At 36.1% G+C, this 22503-nt stretch overlaps 1 protein-coding gene across 1 annotated transcript in view; it reads right to left on the reverse strand.

Moving 5' to 3' along the window:
* Positions 1-19079, reverse strand: part of TMEM232 (transmembrane protein 232) — a gene marked incomplete at its 5' end in the record, with an annotated part of 204195 nt that extends 185116 nt beyond the window's left edge. Inside the window, 4 exons of the mRNA XM_055315253.1 lie at positions 1778-1935; positions 4465-4570; positions 5982-6093; positions 18952-19079. Of these exons, the coding sequence (XP_055171228.1) occupies positions 1778-1935; positions 4465-4570; positions 5982-6093; positions 18952-19079 (504 nt within the window). The remainder of the gene's footprint in view (positions 1-1777; positions 1936-4464; positions 4571-5981; positions 6094-18951) is intronic.
* Between the last annotated feature and the right edge of the window lie 3424 nt (positions 19080-22503).

The raw sequence follows: 22503 nt of genomic DNA on the forward strand, positions 1-22503 counted from the left end.
TTATATTTTCTAGAACAATAAGAAGTAGACTTTAAAAGTAGTGAATCTGAGAGCCAAAATAAATGTGTAGTATTATGGCTGAGAGTCCACTGGACTCAGTTTCAAAATCTTCTCTGCTGAGAAACCTTGAATAATTCACTTATATGCCTTGGTCTGTAAAATAATGGCCAATAATAGCACCTACTTTTTAGGTTTGTTATAAGGATTGAATAAGTTAATTATGTCTGATACATCTAAAGCACTGATCACTGTGCAAGGTGTTGTGCAAGTTAAGTTCTGTGTAAGTATTCACAGGTGTTATATGTGCAAATTGTTTAAACTGTCAGATAAGAAGATATAGGAATCTTTTAAAAAAAATAAATGACATAGTAATCGGGTGCCTGGGTGGTCCAGTCAGTTTTAAGCATCTGACTCTTGGTTTTGGCTTAGGTCATGATTTCAGGGTTGTGGGATCAAGACCCATGTCAGGCTCCATGTTTAGTGGGGAAGCTGATTGAGATTCTCCCTCTTCCTCTGCTCCTCCTCTCCACTTGTGTGCTCTCTCTCTCTCTCTCTCTCTCTAAAATAAACGAATAAATCTTTAAAAATAAATAAATAAATGATGTAGTATATATAAATTATAAGTGATTTGTACAATGGCTAAAACTGTATTGTATAGCATTTATTGGTAGCAAAAATATAAAAGGCAATGAATGGAAAATGGCCACTAAAGAAAACGAAAAGAAAAGGGGAGAAAAGCCAGCTTTGCTTTGTTTCTCCTTTCATTCTTTATTCATTAGAATATATAGAGAGATGTAGATACTTTTTAAATCTCTATAATAATTGTATAATCTTTTCTATATCTTCATAATGAATAGTTTGGGAAACAGAGGAAAAGACAGAAGAAAAAGTCATCATGGTAACATCTTGTCTTTCTACTCCCATCCTCCTATGCAAAGCCTCAGTTCTTTGCATGCTCTGTGCTCTCTGAACCTTGCCTGGCCACCAGAAATATTTTACCCCCAAACATGTCAGAGAGGATCCAGGCTTGATTTCTAAGGACTAAAATATAGTATCTTCCAAAAACGCCCTGGTTGACTTATGGACATTTCCATGGTAACTTTCTAACACTACATAGTGAAATTGAGTAAGAAATTCTTTTTGCAAATAATACTTAATAATTTTTGCAAATAATTATTAAAATATGCATATCCTAAAAATATCTATGTTTTTAAATTTTTCTTCTAGCTTTATATTTTCTTTGAAATAAAACTACTACATAACCTAATTTTTTTTGATTCATAATAAATTTTGCCACAGGCAACCATAATCATCACAGGGAACAGAAACAAATGACATCCAAGACCTTGTAAAACATGAACCTCATGAAGATAGTTTCCCATCTTATGGCTTTAAATGCCACAGAATACTGAGAGAATAACTCTTCTCAAATTGGGCAACTAGCTAAGGTTATTGTCAGCATTTTTAAATGGAAAATGGCATTTAAAAATCCTTAAAATAGGACAAAAGTTACACATATGCATACATAAATACTAACTTGATTTCAATTAAATATTATTTTCTTAGATGGTGAAGTTATATTTTCTCAAACTATCTCCATTTGGATATTAGGTAATAATGTATTATCCACATTTAAAGAAGATTAATATAAACTACCAAACAAGAGAATATTCCATAATAAAACCAAATGTCCTGTTTAGATCTTAAAACAGGGGTCATATGACTACAAGTAGTATGTGTAGTAATTAAAACACATTAAAAATATTTTACAACATACCTTTGTCAGCTTTATTTCAACTGAATATAAGTATGTCTTTTGGAATGCATCACAACAGAGTCTATATAAAACTGATTCCGCAACAAAAAATAAGGTAGGCAGATGCTCATAATCAAAGGAAGCATAGTCCAGGGAAGCATAAAGCATATTTAAAGCTTCTGAAATATTAAAAAGGTAGAAAATTCACAATTTATAGATCAGGCTTTTGTCTACATGCTATAATTAAGCCTTACAATTAACTATTTGCTGTTACCAAAACCAGATTATGGTTTTAAAATATTAAAAATTTAAAAGGTTAAATATTTACAAATTCTTTGACACTCCTCCCATCAAAAAGTGAAGTCTACACCCCTTCCCCCTTGAACTTGAGTAGGTCTTGTGACTGTTTTAATCAATAAAACACTAGATCAGAAAAGTCAATACACCTGCCACTTGGATCTCTTTCTCAAGACACCATCTCTGGCTAATGTAGGAAAGCTCTGGCTAGTGTAAGAAGACACTTAGCTGCCATGTAAAAAATCTAATTACTAAATCTAAATAAATAAATAAATAAATAAATAAATAAATAAATAAATCTAATAATAATAAATCTAATAAATAAAATAATAAAATAAAAATAAAATAATAAATCTAAAATCTAATTACTAAATCTAATCTAATTACTCAGAAGTCACTAAACTGGAGAGAATACAGAGCTAGAGATAGAAGAGAGAGAGAAATGCACAAGGAGCTCCAGATGTTCCAGCCAACACAAAATAAATCACCAGACCACATAAATAATGAAGGGGCAAAGGGGAAGAACTGGATGACAAAATAAAGCACTAAAGACAAGTGCTATAAAGAGCAGAGTGGAAAACTAGAAAATCAAGACAGACGATCTAGGCCCCAGGGGAGATGAAAGAGGAAGACTATAGAGCTAAGGCCCTAGAGAAAATTACACCTCAAGTTATTGCAAAGATTTTGAAAAGAGCTGTCATGAAATATCTGAAAAGAACAGCAAATGCAGGGACTTGAGGAAGGAAAAGCCCTGACACATCCAAGGAATAGGAAGCAGACCAGTATGGCTGAGCATAATGACTAAGTAGGGAAGGCAGGCAGGAATCAAGTCAGACATAGTCGGGGCTTATTTTAAGTGTAATCAGAAGACACTGGAAATGATTTAAGCTTTAGTATGATCACTGCTGCATGGAGGGAGGACTATAGAATGAGCAGCAGATGAGAGAGGGAGGGGGGCGGGGGAGAGAGGCGCAAGACACAGATGTGGAGGGTTTTCAGTTGGGGAGCTGGTAAGAAGAATTCATATTTAGGGGTTTTATTTGGAGTTCAATATCTTGGTAAGCGAAAAGCCTTTGGCTATGTGTAACAGGAAATGCAAAGAAATATCTTCAAAGTGAGTATGTTTATTATTTCACAAGATCATAGGTGGAAAGACCGTAGGGCTGGCACTCACCTAACTGCCCTCTGTATGCATTTTTTTTTTCATCTTCTAGTTCTGATGTACATGGTGACTGTGATGACCACACAAGCTCCAGGCATCTTTTTCTTACCAAGCCATTTAGAGAGGAATCAAAAGGTATAGGGAGGGAAGAGGTGCTTTCTTCCCAGAGGTAGGAAGAGGTACTTTCTTTCCAAAAGCAATTCAACAAAAAGTACTCCAAATAGATCTATTTTTACATCTCTGGGTAGAACCAGGTCCTGTGACCACTCCTAATCCAATCACTTGCAAGCAAGAGGGAATTCCCATGATTAGTTTAGATCAACCAGCCTCATTGCCCCTCCCATCCCCCCCACGCTGCACCCAGGCTGGGAGGCTCAGTTCCCTTCTGAACCACATGACCACCACCAGACACCTGAACAAAACAGGTTTAATGGACAAAAAAAGCAAGTAGATGCTGGTTGTTGATAAGCCAGGGATGTTTACTTCAATATCATTTTAACATTTAATAGAGGTCAAGCTGTGGATAGCACTGTGATAAAAGTGCCATAAACTCAAGTCAAATACAAAATTGTTCTTACTCTTCCTGTTACTTGAAACCTCCCAGACAGCCCTATAAAACTCAATTTACATGGGGCAATACTCTCTGACCTCATAACATTCTAAATCTCATTTTAAAACGCATACACATAAAAATCAGGATAATGATAGAAGAAATTTTACCTCCTTAAAAATAATGTTTTTTAATTTCTTTTTGAGAGTGGTTGGATGATGCTTTGGAAGGAGACATATAAATGAGAAGTGATAAATGGAAAGGTAATGAGTAAAATGGCTGTTTGAATTAAGTGAAAAACAAAGGACCATTTGGTTAACATTTTATGAGTAAGACTTATAAAATGCCAAAACAAGTTTCTCCAAATGTATATAGTGCCTATTGTAATTAAAAATCACTTCAATGACACTTTATATTACTTTTTAATTAGTTACTAATTTTAGAAAAAAGCAATGAAGACTGTGCTGAACAAAAGTTTAAAACAATTTTGTAATTAAAAAGTTGAGCAGTCAAATTCATAAATTCAAAATTATAAAAGGAGCTTTCACAGTGAAACATTACAAGATATTTCTATAGAGAAAGGCAAATTTTCCTTGGCTCCTGCACAATTTCTAAATATTAAAGGTCACAAGTTATACCTTTTCTGCTAATCCAGAGAACACTCAGGGAAACTGAGAAGAGCTTAGGAAGAGTACATACCGTCTTGGATTTCTCCTTTGCACTGAGCGAGATATATTACTTCCATCCACGCAGTAGGAAGATGCACATGATTTCCAGAGCCTAACGTTTTGAGACCCAGTTTTCTCTGTTATGGGGAAACATGAAAAAGGCAAACCAAAATGTATAGTTTCTTACAAATTTATTTGCTTATTTATTTTGATTATCCCTTATTTATATCCTGAAAGTCACCCTATGAGGCTGTGCTCTATAACCAGGGTTATAGAAAACTTTATATCTTTGCTTTTATTACTTTATTTTTTGACATTTTATGTCAATGTATTAGTGCTAAAGTATAAAGAATGTTAATATTCTGAATTATATAATTATTTGCTACAAATAATTTTTACTCTTCACTTTCAAGGGATTATTTCTATTTCATTTCCCTACCTAGAGAATGCATCTCTGATTCTAGAAGGAAAAGTATATTGAATGTGATTCAGCTGAAATTAGCTTAATGCCAACTTGCTGGAAAACTCTGGCTACTTCACTGTGAATGGTGTGAAATTAATGAGCATGCATTATTGGTGCCAAAGATTGCCACTCTTCCCTTAATGGGCCCACTCCTGGGGCTTCCCCAGGGAGCAGTTGGCCATTTGGACAGAAGCTCACTGATGAATGTACCTGCTAGCACCTCCCAACATGCATACTTGCCAGAAGAATATTCTTTTTTTAATTAATTTTTTTTCAAAAATTTAAAATATATGAGCAACAGTAAACTAAAACACTGGGAAATAATCCCAGCACAACAAATAAGATGGCTTAATTTATGCTCCAGTTTTGTATGACTTTTATTTCATGAATACTTTGGTATATATTTTGGTAATATGGTATATTTGTACCATAGGTATATATAAATATACTATATATATATATATATTTGTACCACATATAAGTATATTAGTATATATAGTACATTAGTATATTATTTCTCTGCCTAACATAAACTGGATCTAATGTAAGAAAAGCAAAACAAGGGCTTACTTATTTCACTTCCTGTTCTTTTTTGATATGTGTTTGAAAGTTTGGAAACTAATAGCATTCTCTTAAAGAATGTATTTTCTAAGTTAGGGGAATAGTTTCTTATGGAGAAAGAATAGAGTATACTGTGCATGTATCATGAAGGTTTAGGGAAGCTTCCTTTCTTCTTTGGGACATTATGGTATATCAATCAACCCTTTTTTAGGAAAAAGTGGAGTTATCATAATCACAAGTTTATTTGCCAGCCTTTCACATTTTATGGTGAATTCTTGGACTAGTGTCAACAGCTGTATCCCTCAATAATTTATGGAGAATCTTCACCAAAAAAGCCATTTGATGTTGAATTATTTGCTTATAACCTTTAACTTTACTTTTTACTTTGCATTAATATATTTAATGATACTTAATAATCTAAAAAGGGTATTTCTTTTTATTTTTGATATTTTAGAACATGTAACCACCCACCTGACTAGACTAGAAAGTCCATATACTGAATAATCAAATAGTGTATTATTTACCTTACACCTGAGAATGTTTTTTCTAGCTAGGTCCAACAATTCTTCTTTCTCTTTTGGATTTTCAGTTTGGTTGAATCTCACGATGAATTCTTTTGTGATTGAAAATGATGGACTAAACCAAAAACAAATCAACAATTATAGTTAACAGTTCCCAAATTTTAATTAACTTCCAGTGACTAAGTGCAACTGTTTTCTTTTTATTTTTTTAAATTATTTATTTATTTATTCACAAGACACACACAGAGAGAGAGGGAGAGACACAGGCAGAAGGAGAAGCAGGTTCCGTGCAGGGAGCCCGATGTGGGACCCGATCCTGGATCTCCAGGATCACGCCCCTGGCTGAAGGCAGGTGCTAAACCACTGAGCCACCCAGGCTACCCTCTTTTCTTTTTAAAAAGTACTTTACCTTAATAAAAATGTTTCATATACACACAGAGTAATCAGTAAAATTATTCTTATATATGTATGTATTTATATAAGAATACATATATAGGCTTCCTAGATTGATCTAATTATACTCTTGAATTGAGAAACATAGTTCTCATGATGTCAAAGAATTTTGTAGTCTCTGAAAAAAAGGTTTCTGAAATGGTTGCCAGAAGTCTTGTTGGTATATGCCTTCTTCAAAGGTAAAAACCAGCACAGCTCCATTATGTTGCAGGCTGATTTATCTCCTCACATATATCAGTGTTGGTTCAATTTACCTAAAGTTTTGTTCCCTCCATGCTAGTGAAATCAGTCCAACTATGGCTGCAGTAAAATAAACAAAGGAGGAAAGGTGTATGTGGGAAGGCCAGAGAGGTGACAAGTAGCCAGATTAACTCTGGACAAGATGGGAAATTATTGCAGGGTTTTGATAAAAGGAGTGGCATGATTTAAATTTAAGTTTTAATAGGATCATTCTAATGTCTATTGAGAGTTGGAGTGTGGAAAGGTGGGAGGTAGCAAGGCAGGAGACACATGTACACTTAGGTGAGTCTAACAGTGGCTTAGATCAAGATGATAGCAACGTCAGTAAAAAGAAGAGTTTGGATAATGGGTATATTTTGATGTTAGCTCCAACAAGACTGCCCAAAAAGTTAGAAATTAGGCATGAGAGGAAAGGAAAAAAAAAGGAGTCATGATTTAACTGAGTAACTGGAAGGATGGAATTGGGATTTTCTGAGATGGGGAAGATTGTTAAGAGAAGCAGATTTGGGATAAGGGTAGAGAATGAGGTCACTATTGGACATATTATGTTTGAGACAGCCATAGCCATCCCAGTGGAGACATAGGATAGGCAGTCAGATATATGAGTTTGAATTTCAGGGGGGAAAGTTCAGGCTAGATGCATCAATTTTGGATTCATTTTTGAGTCATTAGATACACATGTTGTATTTAAAGCCTTACAAATGGGAAGGAACTCCTGGGGAAAGTGCAGAGAGAGTAGACAAGCACTTCAAAGAGAAGTGAGAAAAGTAAGTTGAGGGTGTATGCAAGAGAATGAGCAGAGTGATTATAATAATATTCTACAGGATTTAAGAGGGATGTGGAATCAAAAGCGACATCAGAGGGATAGTGAATGGGTAGTGGAAGCAATAAGTTGTTTATTTGTGTGATCAATTTAGTTGGTCTCATGCTATTGGTAGGAGTGGTCTGGAGGAATAAAACACATTTTTTTAACAACTTACTATACATTCAGAATTTATGTGAGAAACAAGGAAAAAATACATGAACAAAAATCAGACTTTTGCCCCTGTATAAGTCACAGTCCTATTGAGACAGATGTACATTAAAGTAATGACGGTGCCTCCGGATCACAGAATAAGCAGAGGCAGTGGCACAGTGCCCTGTAAACTAGAACCCAGTAAAGAACAATCATGAAATAACCAACTCTTTAACTGCCATCCCAGAATGGGCATTTAGTCACCATTCAGTAACCATTTATTGATCATCTCCTAATAGGCCTGGAAGTGGGGATATTTGGATGAAATAGAAAGCTCTGCCCTCATGGAGCTTGTAGTAGAATAGAGGGAGTGTTGAGGTGTCAGCACTCACAAACACTGCTGGAACTGGACATTCTGAAATGAGTAACTTCATTCTTGATTTCATTCTCTGTCCCACGCTTGCTCTGGGAGGTACCTGCTTAGATAGATAAGGGGAAGGTTGACGGAAAACTTTCTCAACCGTCATCCGGGATGATGTACCTTGGATCCTCATGAAGAGTCCCAAATAGTTTTGATCTTCGCATCTGTTCAAAGGACTATGGGAATTACAAGGCGCCCCTTTATCCATTTACTTTAATAAATTTCATTAGAAATTGTATTTTTTAAACTATTAACATTACAGTGCTGTTTATAACAAACCGAGCATGTAGGGGATGCATAAGGAAACGTCAACAGACTGCCTCCCAACAGACTGCCTCCAGTTCTACCCGCCAGAAATAGCCACGATTAATGGTTTAGTGTGCATCCTTGTGTGCTCTCCCAAGTGCTCACAAACATAAGCTGGCCTATAAATGCTTACCTTTAAATAAGTGGGAACATGTATACAACACTGTAGCATTCTTTCTTCATTAAATTCATCAGACATTCCTCAAATTCAACTGATGCTAACATGTGGTAATACGATGTGACAGCAAATGCAGCAAGTCCTTTATGGATTGACATTTCCCATGACTTCTTGTATAATTTTGCCCACCCTTTTGCCTACCCTGAGGCTGTAATTTTTAAAGACCCTTGGACATGGCCTATTCAACAGGTACACATGATTCAGATTTAGCAATTCCCATACTATATTGACATTTAAATATTTTAATTAGCACCTCTGCTTATAAATATATTTATATTTAAAAATCATGAGAGAATGAGAAAGCAAAACTTCAAGTGATAGAACATATTTTCCACACATATCACTAACAAAGGGCTCGTATCCAGAATATATAAAGAACTCTCAAACAATGGAAACATGGAGAAGAAACTCAAACAGGCAGTTCACAAAAGAAGACATCCACATGGCCAGCACATATGTGATGGATGATTGACATCATAAGTAGGGAAATCAAAACTTAAACTACAGTGAGAGGTTCCTGTACCTCGACTGGAATGACTAACATCGAAAATAACGGCAACGCCAGGAATTTGAAAGGATGTAGGGTAACAGGAACTTTCATGAGCTACTTGTGGGCTTATAGAAAGCATTTACATCATTTTATTGCCAAAGTGAAATAAAGTCTTGGGGTGGAGATAAGATAGGATTTGACTTCTATATTATGTTTAGGGTAGATTTTATAAATACTTTTAGTTTTGTCAATTATTTTTTGGTATGGTTTGTAGCCTATAATGAATCCTTGAAAATATGGGAAGTGAATGTCTTTCAGCTTTCTGTGTAGATATTGAGTACCTTAATTGGTCTCCCATAGCTCATGTCAGTAAATACTTAGTGGGAAATAAATATAGCTATTTAAACCATGTCTAGCCCATCACAAATAAACTGAGGTTGTCACACCAATTATTATATAATGATATACAAAAACACCTAGACAGCAAAAAAGACACTTGAAAGATTAATACAGGCATTTGAAAAGAAAATATGGTTTAGCTTCCCACATTCCAATTTCTTCACACATTCTACTTTCCTCAAAGATAAATGTAATGTGTTGTAAGTATATAAGTGCAGGCCCGTGGAACACGCGGTACATAAAGAGCAACATTCTAATTTTACATATAAAGAAAATACACTTTGCATGAATACCCGACCTAAACTATTTAATAGAATTTTATTTATTTACTTATTTATTTATTTATTTATTTTATTTTTATTTTTATTTTTATTTTTATTTTTATTTTTATTTTTAGCTGAGAACTCATTTGGTTCAGTTAATATTTAAGGGAAGACTCTTACGCACAGATATTTTGCTATGTACAATGTCAGCCTCAGCCTCAGAAGGTTCCCAATCTGGGAGGGAAGTGAGATGCAACAAAAAGGTATATTAAAAAAAGAAATGAGGGATGCCTGGGGGGCTCAGCGGTTGAGCGTCTGCCTTTGGGTCCCAGGATCGAGTCCCGCGTGGGGCTCCCCACAGGGGGCCTGCTTCTCCCTCTCCCTGGGTCTCTGCCTCTCTGTGTGTCTCTCGTGAATAAATAAATTAAATCTTAAAAAAAAAAAGGTAATGCACTCCTGTGGGAGTTTAGAAGTAGAAATCATAATTCCAATGGTTCCTAGTCATACAGTCTTTGCTTAATCACTTATAATCTGTGTGAACCATCATTTTTCGTCTGTGGAAATGAAGACAAAATCCTGTAGAATTCTGAGAAGTATCGAACCAGAACACAAAGTCTGATTCCCAGTACACATCCAGTGCTGGGTAACTGTTAGTTATAAGCATTGCCGTTTGGGGTTAAAGATTCAGGAAAAGCTTCTTGGCAGAAATGGCGCTTGAGCTGTAACCTGAATAGTGAGGAACTGGAAGGCGACGGACTGGCAGGTGTCCTTTCAAAATTCTTTCTCTGCCTTTTCTTTGGCACACGGTCACCTCGCTACTCTAGATCTCCCAGTCTTTCTGGCAGCTAGATGGGGGTACATGGCCAAACTAGTGGGATGGGAGCAAATGTGATATAAGCGAATCTCAGGCCACCTCTAACTTCAAGACACACCATCTTCCCTAGGATCATACTTTTTCCTCCTTCCTGTGGACTGGAGCACACATGTGGTGCCGAATCAGCTTCGATTAGGCAGATGAGCACAACACCCTGTGAGATAATGACGAGCCTGGATTTTTCACTGACCCCAAAAGCAGAGCTGTCTTGGCAACCTGTACCCATTGACTTCTTATGTCACATAAATACATTTCTATCATATATAAGCCACTGAAATTAGAAGCGTCTTTCTATAGTCATTTCAAATTTACCCTAATACAAGCAGGAACAAAGAGAAAACAAATTATTTGGACTCAGCATAGACAGACAAAATGCTTAAAATCAAGATAGGAAATGAAGACAGAACTTCTGGGTTGAGAACAAACATAAATGGCATTGAATGGTGGTCTGTGGCAGAGATTTATGGCTGCCTACATCAGTGTCTATTCTTCTCCTTTTCTCATGAAAATATTCTTTCTTGTAGTTAGGAATGCCTGTCTATGTCTCAGCCAGAAAATGTAAGTAAAATTCAGATAGTAGTTCTGGGAAGTTTACTAAAAAAAGAGCAGAAGCCCGTCTACCCTTCCTCTATTCTGCTGCATGAAGCATGACTCTGAGACCTGGAGTTTCAGCAGCCCTGCTACACACATGAGGTAGCCTTATGTGTGAGCCATGTACAGCAGAGCAGCCAGTTAAATGGAACTTAGGTCCCAGATCACATCACCAGCTCTGGACTGACTACATTCAGAGAAAGAACCTTTATTTTATTTAAGTGGCATTGCTATTTTAGATATTCTTAGTTGCAGTGGCCACCAATTCTATATTATGCAAAGACTTCTGAATTTTATTTGAAAAATAATGAGGAATTATCGTGCAGAAGAGTTAAGAGTACACTGTACTGCAGGATGATTAAACTGAAAGTCATATATTGAATGGTTTTTTTAAAAAGATTTTTTATTTATTTGAGAGGGAGAGGGAAATAGCATGAGCACACACAAGAGGGAAGAGCAGAGGGAGAGGAAGAAGCAGGCTCCTGCTGAGCAGGGAGCCCGATGTGGGACTTGATCTCAAGACCCCAGGATCATGACCTGAGCTGAAGGCAGATGCTCAACCAACTGAACCCCCCCACGTGCCTCTATTGAATGGTTTTTGAGTGAGGAATGACTGTTAGTAAACCACTAAGCAATTATTTTAACTATTTAGGTAAGAAGTAATAAATGTCTGAACTGCAGTTTTCACGGTACAAATAAGGAAGAGGAAATGAATACAAGAGATTGGTGGAAGCTAAATCAATAAGGCTTGAAGACTAATAGGATATGAGAAAAATTGTGAGGGTGGACATAAAATAATCTGGAGGTTTTGAGCCTGTGAGATTAGAGGTAGAGAGTTGACATCAAGACAATAAGATAGAGAAATGGGGCAGAGATCCATGCTGTTCTGGACAACTGACTATCATTTACCTGTGAGGCATCCAAGTGGAGAGGTCTATAATCCAACAGACTTGTGAGGCAGGCATTAGGAAGTGGATAGGATTTGGAAATAAAGATTTCAGATTTGCTTACTATCAGTGATACTCACAGCCACAAAATTTCAAGAGGAAGGGTACGGAGAAAAAAAATGGTCAAGGGAGATCTTGGGACATATTGCACAAATAGAGGCAAGAGGGAGGGAAGAAACAATAAAAATAATAGGAGGAGATTTGGGGAAGCATATCTGGATTTCAAATATGCATATAATTTGGGTTGTAAATTCCTTGTCTGAGAATTGTTACCACTCATATTCCCTACTGAACCAAAGGGTCCAACTTCTATACTAGGACTAGATGACTCTACCTCCCTGACTATAGATGAGGCAGACATCTAAATCAAGCTAGCAATCTAGTCCTCTCTCAGGGATTCTGAATAATTAGCTGATATTTTAATGAATTGATGTTAGAACTGAATGGTCATGTAAAACCAAGAGGTGGCTTTTGCTGAGAGGTCATTCAAGACAACAAACCACCCCAGTGCAGAAGGCTACTTGCTCACCATCGTAGCATCCAATCAACATTTGTTGGATAACTTACTAATGTATAGCCAAAAGCCCCGACCCTTTTCATGTTTAAGGTCTAGTAAATGTGGACTACATCTGTCAGGTTGACCATTTCATCTCCGATATCAATCAGAGAACATAATGAGTCCTGAATGAATAAACGAGGCCTGGCTATGCCTTCTGCTCTCAGGTTCCACAAGATAGCCTTGTATCCTTCCATTATATTTTTCTTTCACTTGAGTTAATTTGAACATGTGTCTGTTCCATGCAAACAAGCAATTCTAAGACTGAGATACCAAAGAACAGAATGAAGATATAAAGAGCATGACCAAAAACACGTATCTACAGGAATACCAAAACTATGGACAAAGAGATCATTAGAGTTAATGTTCAGAAAGTGGAAATCACAGGGTGCCTGGGTGGCTCAATTGGCTAAGTAACTGACTCTTGGTTTTGGCCCAAGTTCAGATCTCAGGGTCGTGAGACTGAGCCTCCACACTCAGCGCAGTCTGATTCAGATTATCTTTCCCTCTGCCCCTCCCGCCACTCGTTCTCTCTCTCTCTCTCTCTCTCTCTCTCTCTCTCTCTCTCTCCCATAAATAAATATTTTTTTAGAGAGAGAGTAGTTTCACTAGTGAATTACTGATACTGAGTTGAGTTTAGGGATAGGAAAAATCTGATATCTGAAAACATTCTGCAAAATACAAAGCTCGTAAGGTCTCCTTGATTCTTTCCTGTTTTGTCCATAAATATTGTCAGAGTCTCAGATTCACTTGATCTTCATGGCCCAAACAGTGAGATTCCACTCCCTTTCTACACTGGGGTGGGGGGGTGGGGAGCCACATGCTGGATGACACAAACTAGAAGTATGGATGAGTTAGCATGTATGAGGTGTATCCTGACCAAGGAAAATACTAGACAAAAAGGAACTGATGAGATGAACAGTCCTCTTCTTTTCTCCATTCCATGGACTACTGTGAGATGTGGTTTCTTGAAAATTGTCTTAATAAGTCCCATTATGCCAAGTATGGACATGTCTGCTATATTTCACTGTGGCAAGTTGTGATTTAGTGCTCTAGGTAGTAATGTATCAAGGTTTCCCACCTCATTTTCCTTTTTTTTTTCACCTTTAGTGCATTGACTTTGCATACCCCAAATAAAATATTAGAATTTTAATCCTCTTCTAATATTCCACCTTCTAGAGACTTGGGCTAAGACAGTGGTATAAGCCCAAGTATAAGAGGACTGTGGTTTCTATGATTTTGTTAAGACTCTACATACTTTGTACAGATGTTCTCATCAGGAGCTACTGATCTCTCATTTGGGGTACTACATTCTAAAGGAAGCTACATTTAATACATAACTGCATGTGTTCATGCTCTTTATGGCCATCCAGATCCTAAGTCACCATATTTTTGGCTAAATCACCCACTGTCATCCTCAAATGCCACAATATAGATGTCTTAGCTAAAATTAACAGATCTGATTACAAGGTCTTAACCATTTAGAATTTTACTTTCTAAAGGCTTATACTAATTCAAACAAATGAAAAACACATTATAGATAAAATGAACAAATGATAAGAATGTAACTGTACATCTAGAAAAGTGTCTCCTTGCTGCTGATAGCACATATTTACAGTGCATACTACAAAGCTATATTGTATTATAAACGTATGTTTGTCAAAAATCAGTAATATTATACAGATATGTACACATATAGCATTTTAAAATATTTAGAGCATGTATTTGTGGAGTACATTTTACAAACCATAAAAGTGTCAAAAACATTAATAAAAAGGAAAAATTTCAGGTTTATTAACATTTTAGGAAACTTTAAAGACTACAGCCTCCCAGATGTAAAAAAATAAGCAGCTTCTGTGAGAATGATGTAAAATAATCTAATATCTTGACTAAATCTTCCTGATGCAAGCCTTACATTCCCTTTCATTCTTTCCAGTCAGCTCAAATAAAAGTATATATTTGATGTAAGTCTTCAAAATCTTCTGGTCTTCTCCATCTCTGAGATGAGGTAGAAATAAGTCAATCGGAGAAGGACAAACATTATATGTTCTCATTCATTTGGGGAATATAAATAATAGTGAAAGGGAATATAAGGGAAGGGAGAAGAAATGTGTAGGAAATATCGGAAAGGGAGACAGAACATGGAAGACTCCTAACTCTGGGAAATGAACTAAGGGTGGTGGAAGGGGAGGAGGGCGGGGGGTAGGGGTGAATGGGTGACGGGCACTGAAGGGGGCACTTGACGGGATGAGCACTGAGTGTTATTCTCTATGTTGGCAAATTGAACACCAATTAAAAATTTTTTTTATTATTAAAAAAATAAAAAAAGAAAAACAGACTATGCACAATAAAATAATCATCATAAAAGAAAATTGTGACAAAATAGTATACTCTGAACCAGTAATCCACTGAAAGATTGTGTTATTATCTCTTTGGTTCAGAATAGACTTCAATACCTCACTTGAGGGATTTACGGGGAGCTCTAACTGTATCTCTAACAGAATCCACACAAGGCTTACAAACACCCATGTTTCTAAGGAAGAATAAGTGAAGCAAACACAATATGAGGCGTATGACAATTCATGTGACACCTAAGAAGTAAAACAAAGGTTATGTCCCTTCATTCGAGATGGGTCTCTGCTTCATCTCAAACAGCTGGTGACAGAAACAGAATCTGGTTTCCCCTGGTACCAGGGGCCATGGAGACAAGACCAGGTATGTTGACCGTGCAGTAAGCAAAAGCCAGGATTTTCAAGGTGTGGGAAACTTGGGTTCCCTCCATGTTGTCTGACTAGATGCCTGAGGTAAAAGCAATCAGAAATAATCCCAATTCCTTCTCCCCAACCCCAGGGAGCTGTAGAGAAGGCTGCCGTGGTGCTCAGCAGAAAAGGAGAAAGAAAAGGAAAAAAGTGTGTGTGTGTGTGTGTGTGTGTGCGCGCGCGCGTGCGTGCGTGTTGTCAAGATCAGTCTCCAGGCCGATGTACACGTCAGGCAGATTTTAAAACTCAGTGTGTAAATTTGGTAACAAGAGAAGTAGTCACACGGAAAATATCACAAATCAGAAAAAAATTAATCAAAGTACAGACCAAAAAAAAAAAAAGAAAAATGGAGACGAAAGAGTAAAAGGTCAAATATACAATGAGATTATTTAATACACATTTATTCAAGATTCCCAGAAGGAGTGAAAAGAGAAAATGAGTTGTCAAAGTAGTTTCTGAAGAAACAATATCAAATGACTTTTCAGGAATCATATAGTCCACAGATTTAAAAGGTTTGAGAGACCCAAGCAGAATAATTTCTTAAAATTACATTCTGACATATCATAGTAAAACTGCAGAAAATGCAAGACAATGAGAAATTTTTGAAAGCACCCAAGGTGGAGGAACACAGATTAATATTACAGAAATGGCATCAAAATTTCACCTAGCTTCTCCACAGCAAAAATGGAAGCTATGAGTAGAATGACAGCTATTTGCTGAGGAGAAAGAAAGGAATAAAAGTGATAACAGACCAAAGATAATTCCATATTCAGTTTTAAATTTCTTTCAAGAATAAAAATAAAATAAAAAATATTCAGAATAACAAACCCAGATTTTCTCAGCAACAAAATCTCACAAAGGAAAATTTTAGAAGTTGTTTATCTGGCAAAAGAAAAACAAGGTGTAAGCAGCAAAAAGGAATGGAAAGCAAGAGAAATGATACAGTAAGTAAAATGTAAAGGAAAATTAATTGCTTAAATTAGTAATGAAGTCTAGTGGAATTTTTAAAACCACAAATTAGAATTAAACTATTATAAGGTTTATGACAGCAATTATATTTAATCATAAAATGTTCAGAATATTCTTTTTAAATCCGGATGGATTTGTATATCCCTGATGGCCAGTGATGCAGAGCATTTTCTCATGTGCATGTTGGCCATGTCTATGTCTTCCTCTGTGAGATTTCTCCTCATGTCTTTTGCCCATTTCATGATTGGATTGTTTGTTTCTTTGCTGTTGAGTTTAATAAGTACTTTATAGATCTTGGATACTAGCCCTTTATCTGATACATCATTTGCAAATATCTTCTCCCATTCTGTAGGTTGTCTTTTAGTTTTGTTGACTGTTTCCTTTGCTGTGCAAAAGCTTCTTATCTTGATGAAGTCCCAATAGTTCATTTTTGCTTTTGTTTCTTTTGCCTTCGTGGATGTATCTTGCAAGAAGTTACTGTGGCCGAGTTCAAAAAGGGTGTTGCCTGTGTTCTCCTCTAGCATTTTGATGGAATCTTGTCTCACATTTAGATCTTTCATCCATTTTGAGTTTATCTTTGTGTATGGTGCAAGAGAGTGGTCTAGTTTCATTCTTCTGCATGTGGATGTCCAATTTTCCTAGCACCATTTATTGAAGAGACTGTCTTTCTTCCAGTGGATCGTCTTTCCTCCATTATCGAATATTAGTTGACCATAAAGTTCAGGGTTCATACTTGCCATCAGGGAAATACAAATCTAAACCACAATGAGATACCACCTCACACCAGTGAGAATGGGGAACATTAACAAGGCAGGAAACCACAAATGTTGGGGAGGATGTGGAGAAAAGGGAACCCTCTTACACTGTTGGTGGGAATGTGAACTGGTGCAGCCACTCTGGAAAACTGTGTGGAGGTTCCTCAAAGAGTTAAAAATAGACCTGCCCTATGACCCAGCAATTGCACTGTTAGGGATTTACCCCAAAGATTCAGATGCAATGAAACGTCGGGACACCTGCACCCCGATGTTTCTAGCAGCCATGTCCACAATAGCCAAACTGTGGAAGGAGCCTCGGTGTCCATCGAAAGATGAATGGATAAAGAAGATGTGGTTTATGTATACAATGGAAAATTACTCAGCCATTAGAAACGACAAATACCCACTATTTGCTTCAACGTGGATGGAACTGGAGGGTATTATGCTGAGTGAAGTAAGTCAATCGGAGAAGGACAAACATTATATGTTCTCATTCATTTGGGGAATATAAATAATAGTGAAAGGGAATAGAAGAGAAGGGAGAAGAAATGTGTGGGAAATATCAGAAAGGGAGACAGAACATAGAGACTCCTAACTCTGGGAAACGAACTAAGGGTGGTGGAAGGGGAGGAGGGCGGGGGGTGGGGGTGAATGGGTGACGGGCACTGAGGGGGGCACTTGAGGGGATGAGCACTGGGTGTTATTCTGTATGTTGGCAAAGTGAACACCAATAAAAAATAAATTTATTATAAAAAAATTGAATACAGTAATAAAGCCAAATTACTTAAAATAAATAAATAAATAAATAAATAATAAATAAATCCGGATGGAGATAAGCATGTTTACAATTGATAGCAGTATAACTGCATGTAAAATCAATGTTTAAAATCAACTGTATTTCTCTCTTCTGGAAACAGCTAGAAAAAAAAATCTATTAAAAAATAAATGCATAAAACACATAATAGTATAAAAAATACCAAATACATGGAAATAAACCTAACAAAAGATGCACAGCCATTAAAATGAGTGAAGACATAATTATCAATAATAAAACATAATTATCGGCATGGACTGAATTAAAAATCTAACACTGACTTTTTTAAAAAATCAAATCACAGATAAATGAGTTAGGTATAATTACACTGATATTTATATGGAAAAGGCAATTTCATATTCATGCATATCAAAGTAGAAAAATAAACTGAAATGATATATACCACAATTATTTTAGTTGGGAGGGCAGGTCGTCAAAGAACTTCAAGCTTATATGTTGATCTAATCTTTATCAAAGAAAAATATTTGAAACAAATGTAACCAAATGTCACCATTACATATTCTATAATTCTCATTTTTAAGTTCTTAAAAATTTCTTAAAGTCACACACAATTTTTAAATTATCAACAAACTTTGATCTAGTAACTTCATTTTAGAAACTTTATCCCAAGAAAATAATTTGAAATGCAGAAAGACATTCTATTTTGGCTTAATTTGAAATAGCAAAGGACACAAAAATAACTAAAGTGATCCACAATACAGTAGTTATGAAATACTTTCTCTTATGCATTTCACAATTATAGCAAGTTAATAGACATATCTGATTATAAGAAAAATGCATATTTCATACGAAAAGTATAGAATTAAAAATTTTAGAAATATATGATCATTGTAAATTATGAATTTATTTATTTGAAAATAGTAAACCTTATAGAACTATTTGTGATTTTAAAGAAATTGTTCATAATATTCTGTACTTTCTAAATTCTATAATGCATATGGGTCTGCTAGTTTAATAACTCAAAAAAATTTTTCAAACTTACTTTGATTTCTTATTCCTTCTTTTCCTTAAATTTTGAAAATTAAGCCTCAAGAGTTTTTCATGATAAGAGGAAGATATCACTCCTAATTTATTGGTCGTAGGTGATTTGTTAACAGGCATATTCACAGATCATAAACCTAAAGAAAAATATTAAATTTTATGTTAGAATACAAATGTACTTACAGTACCGAATAATACATTACATGCAAATTCCTGATTCATGGGGAAAGGGGTGGCAAGAAGGAAAATCAGGCTTAAGGAAGAAATTATAGTAAGGAAGAATTTAAATTTAAATTTAAAATGTTAGATGCAGGAGTCTAACCCCACTTTGAACTGAAAATCCATGCTCTTTCTATTATGTTACTATTAAAAACTTATACTTTCATATAATATTTAGCGTTTATTATATTTTAGCTGTTTCATCGCAAAACCATTGGAAAAACATCATGGCATAGTAGTTAAGAGGATACTATCAAACTGATTTACTTAATTGTTCTGTGCCTCAGTTTCCCCACTTGTACTATGGGAATAGTACCTCTTTACAGAGTTTCTATAAGAAAGAAATAGGTCAATATATGTAGATTGCTTAGAATAGGGCATGGCACATATGAAGCTAAAGCTTGTATGCATGTAGGAGCTCGTGATCATCATTAGATTACTATGCTTACTCTTTTTTATTTTTATTTTTGCTTTCTCTTTTTTAAAATTACTTGTCAATTTTTTTGTCTTCTTTTTACCAGTTAGATTATGCTTTCTCAGCTTGTTCTCACATCCAGATTTATTTTCCTTTTCGAGTACACTTGAATACATTTTATGAGTGTAAGACCAAAACTAGAAGATGCTATTTTTGTTTAGTGCAGTATTTAAGTAGCAGAGTGAAGTAATGAAATAGGTAGTCAGATTTACATTGAATTATTTTTTCACTTCGTTTTTAAGCTAGGTAATTCTTTAAAACTGATCATTAGTCAAGGTTCTGGCAGGGAGTTGACAGTACAGTCAAATGGAGTAACTGAATAAAGAGACTCCGAAGAGATGGGCAGAGTTATTTTTTTAAAAAATACAATAAAATAAAACCCAGAGATGGTGCCGTTCTTAGGGTCTGGAAGAAGGGGGTGAACTTGCCACTCTCGGAACCACAGGAAAGAGGCACTCAGAAAGAATAGCTGTAGGAGAGTGGTGCTTAATTAAAAAACAAAACAAAAAAAAAACACCTAGGCATTTGGTCTGACCTGCAGCCCACCTGAGGTCGCCTGCTGAGAGGGAGCCTGGAGAGCAGGAACTTTGATCTCACTCTCCTGCCCCCCACTCCAATCACCTGCCTGTGCTTCCCATTAGCTGAGCCAAACTAGAAGCCAGAGAAAATGTAAGGCCGAGCGGAGAAGGATGGAAAATGGATCTGGAAGGGCGATTGTAAAATATCCAGCACAAAACTGCTATGAACATAAAACATTATTATCTATTGCTATTGGTTATAGCAAGGTCTGCTTCTAATAATCTATATCCATTAGAATATAAAGCAAAGCTATTTTTAAGTCGGCAGCTATATACTGGGCTATATATAAGGATGTCATTTAGAGTGGCCCTAATTTTAAGGCATACCCTGAAGTAAATTACTTTTAAAAATTTAATTCCAAAAGAATAAAAAAGAAAAAATAGAGGCCATCTAGGAAGAAAAATAGTTGAAGGGAAATGGAGTGGAAAGCAAACTGGTCTTTGTGTGCATGTGTTAGACGTACTGACCTAGAGCTCCCAGCCACTTGGTGATAATATCGTATAGGATAGACTACAGTCAGTCATATTTTTTGAAATTTCATGGTTAGAGACAAATTGTTTGAACTAATCATTGAAGCTATTTTCCAAAGACCCTGCACATCTGCTGGTACTGGTGGTAAGTATTTGCACCATCTGCTCAACAGGAAGTTCCACAATACCCTGTTGATGAGACTACGATGGGTAGAAAATCTCAAATTGCTGTAGAAGTTTCTACAGGCTCGCTCTCTATTCTGCTTTATCTTGGGAGAACCAATCTTGAAAGTAACAGCACCAGTGCTTAACCAACAATACTTTGTAATTTAAATACTATTTGAATAGCACTGTGATACAGAAGAAAGACAGTATGACTACCCAGTATATTTTATTAGTTAAAATTGTTTTTGTTAAAGTTGATAACATTTTTAGATTCTCTATTTTGAGATATCTTTGGGGGGGTGGGGAGAGAGTCATTTTAAACCTTGTTTTCTTTATTTACCCCATTGAGGATTTAATTCTAACATCTTATTGGGAAACATTTTTGAAGACATTCATCTTTTCTTTTTTTAAAAAATTTTTAAAATTTTTTTCATCTTTTCTTTTGAGAAAATTGAGATTATTTGGTTGCTGTTTCCTTTAGTCTCAGCAAAAAAAAAAAAATTAACTAATAAAATACACTGGGGAGTCATATCGTCTTTCTTCTACGTTAATCTAAAATAAGCTTTTTTATAAGTTAAATAGATCTTTAGGATTTAAGTACCCTTGAATTCTCCATAGTACCCAAAACACATAGTGATGACGGAATTTGTGGATTGAAATGAAAACAAAATCTTAAGTGAATAAAAATGATCTTACAGATTGGATTTACTCTCCTCTTTAAACAGTCTTATCTCAAATACTGAAGTGCAAGGTAAAAAAAAAAAAAAGTCATTCTTATCACCAGCAACTACCTCTTCATTCTAATTTTCTTGATTTATACAACACTCCACTAAGGATGGTCTACAGTAACTCACATCTTTTCTATCACTTTCCAGGGATAGTTTTTAATAATTTAAACAAATTCCACAGATTTACCTTGCATATCTATGTGAAGTGGGCAAGAAGACGGTGTTATTTTACCTTTAACTTACATCAGATACGATTTTTTAATTTTTTTTTTATTTATTTATGATAGTCACACACACACACAGAGAGAGAGAGAGAGGCAGAGACATAGGCAGAGGGAGAAGCAGGCTCCATGCACCGGGAGCCCGACATGGGATTCGATCCTGGGTCTCCAGGATCGCGCCCTGGGCCAAAGACAGGCGCTAAACCGCTGTGCCACCCAGGGATCCCCAGATACAATTTTTAAATTAAATTATATCTACCCTTAAATTTATTCCAGTGCAGAACATCCAGTATCTGGAATCTAGTCTCTGCTGTCCCAAGGCTGACGATGATTTCCAGGAAAATAATACCAGTAAGAGCTCTTCAGTTCTGATCCCACCTGGTCCTGCTGTAGTATCCCTCCTAGAAATAAATGTCCCCTGTTTTCATGTGTCATGACACTTTCCCCGTGGCTTGTCTCCATATTCTGTGAGGGCCCCTCCTCACCCTCCTGTGTGGGCAGTGGGAACCAGGGAACCGTGCGAATGCAGGAGTCAATGGCTCGCTTTAAATTCTGGCTCCAGCGCAGGTTACACCTGTGCAAACCACTTCACTGTCAGCTACCCCGGGTTCCTCATCTACAAATAGGGCTTCTAGCAGTTTAAGGTGATGTGGCCACAAGTGAAGGAGTGCTGGCAGCCACGGGGCAGAGTCCCTG

This window comes from Nyctereutes procyonoides, unplaced genomic scaffold (assembly GCF_905146905.1).
Source record: "Nyctereutes procyonoides isolate TBG_1078 unplaced genomic scaffold, NYPRO_anot_genome, whole genome shotgun sequence".
NCBI classification, from domain to species: Eukaryota; Metazoa; Chordata; class Mammalia; order Carnivora; family Canidae; genus Nyctereutes; species Nyctereutes procyonoides.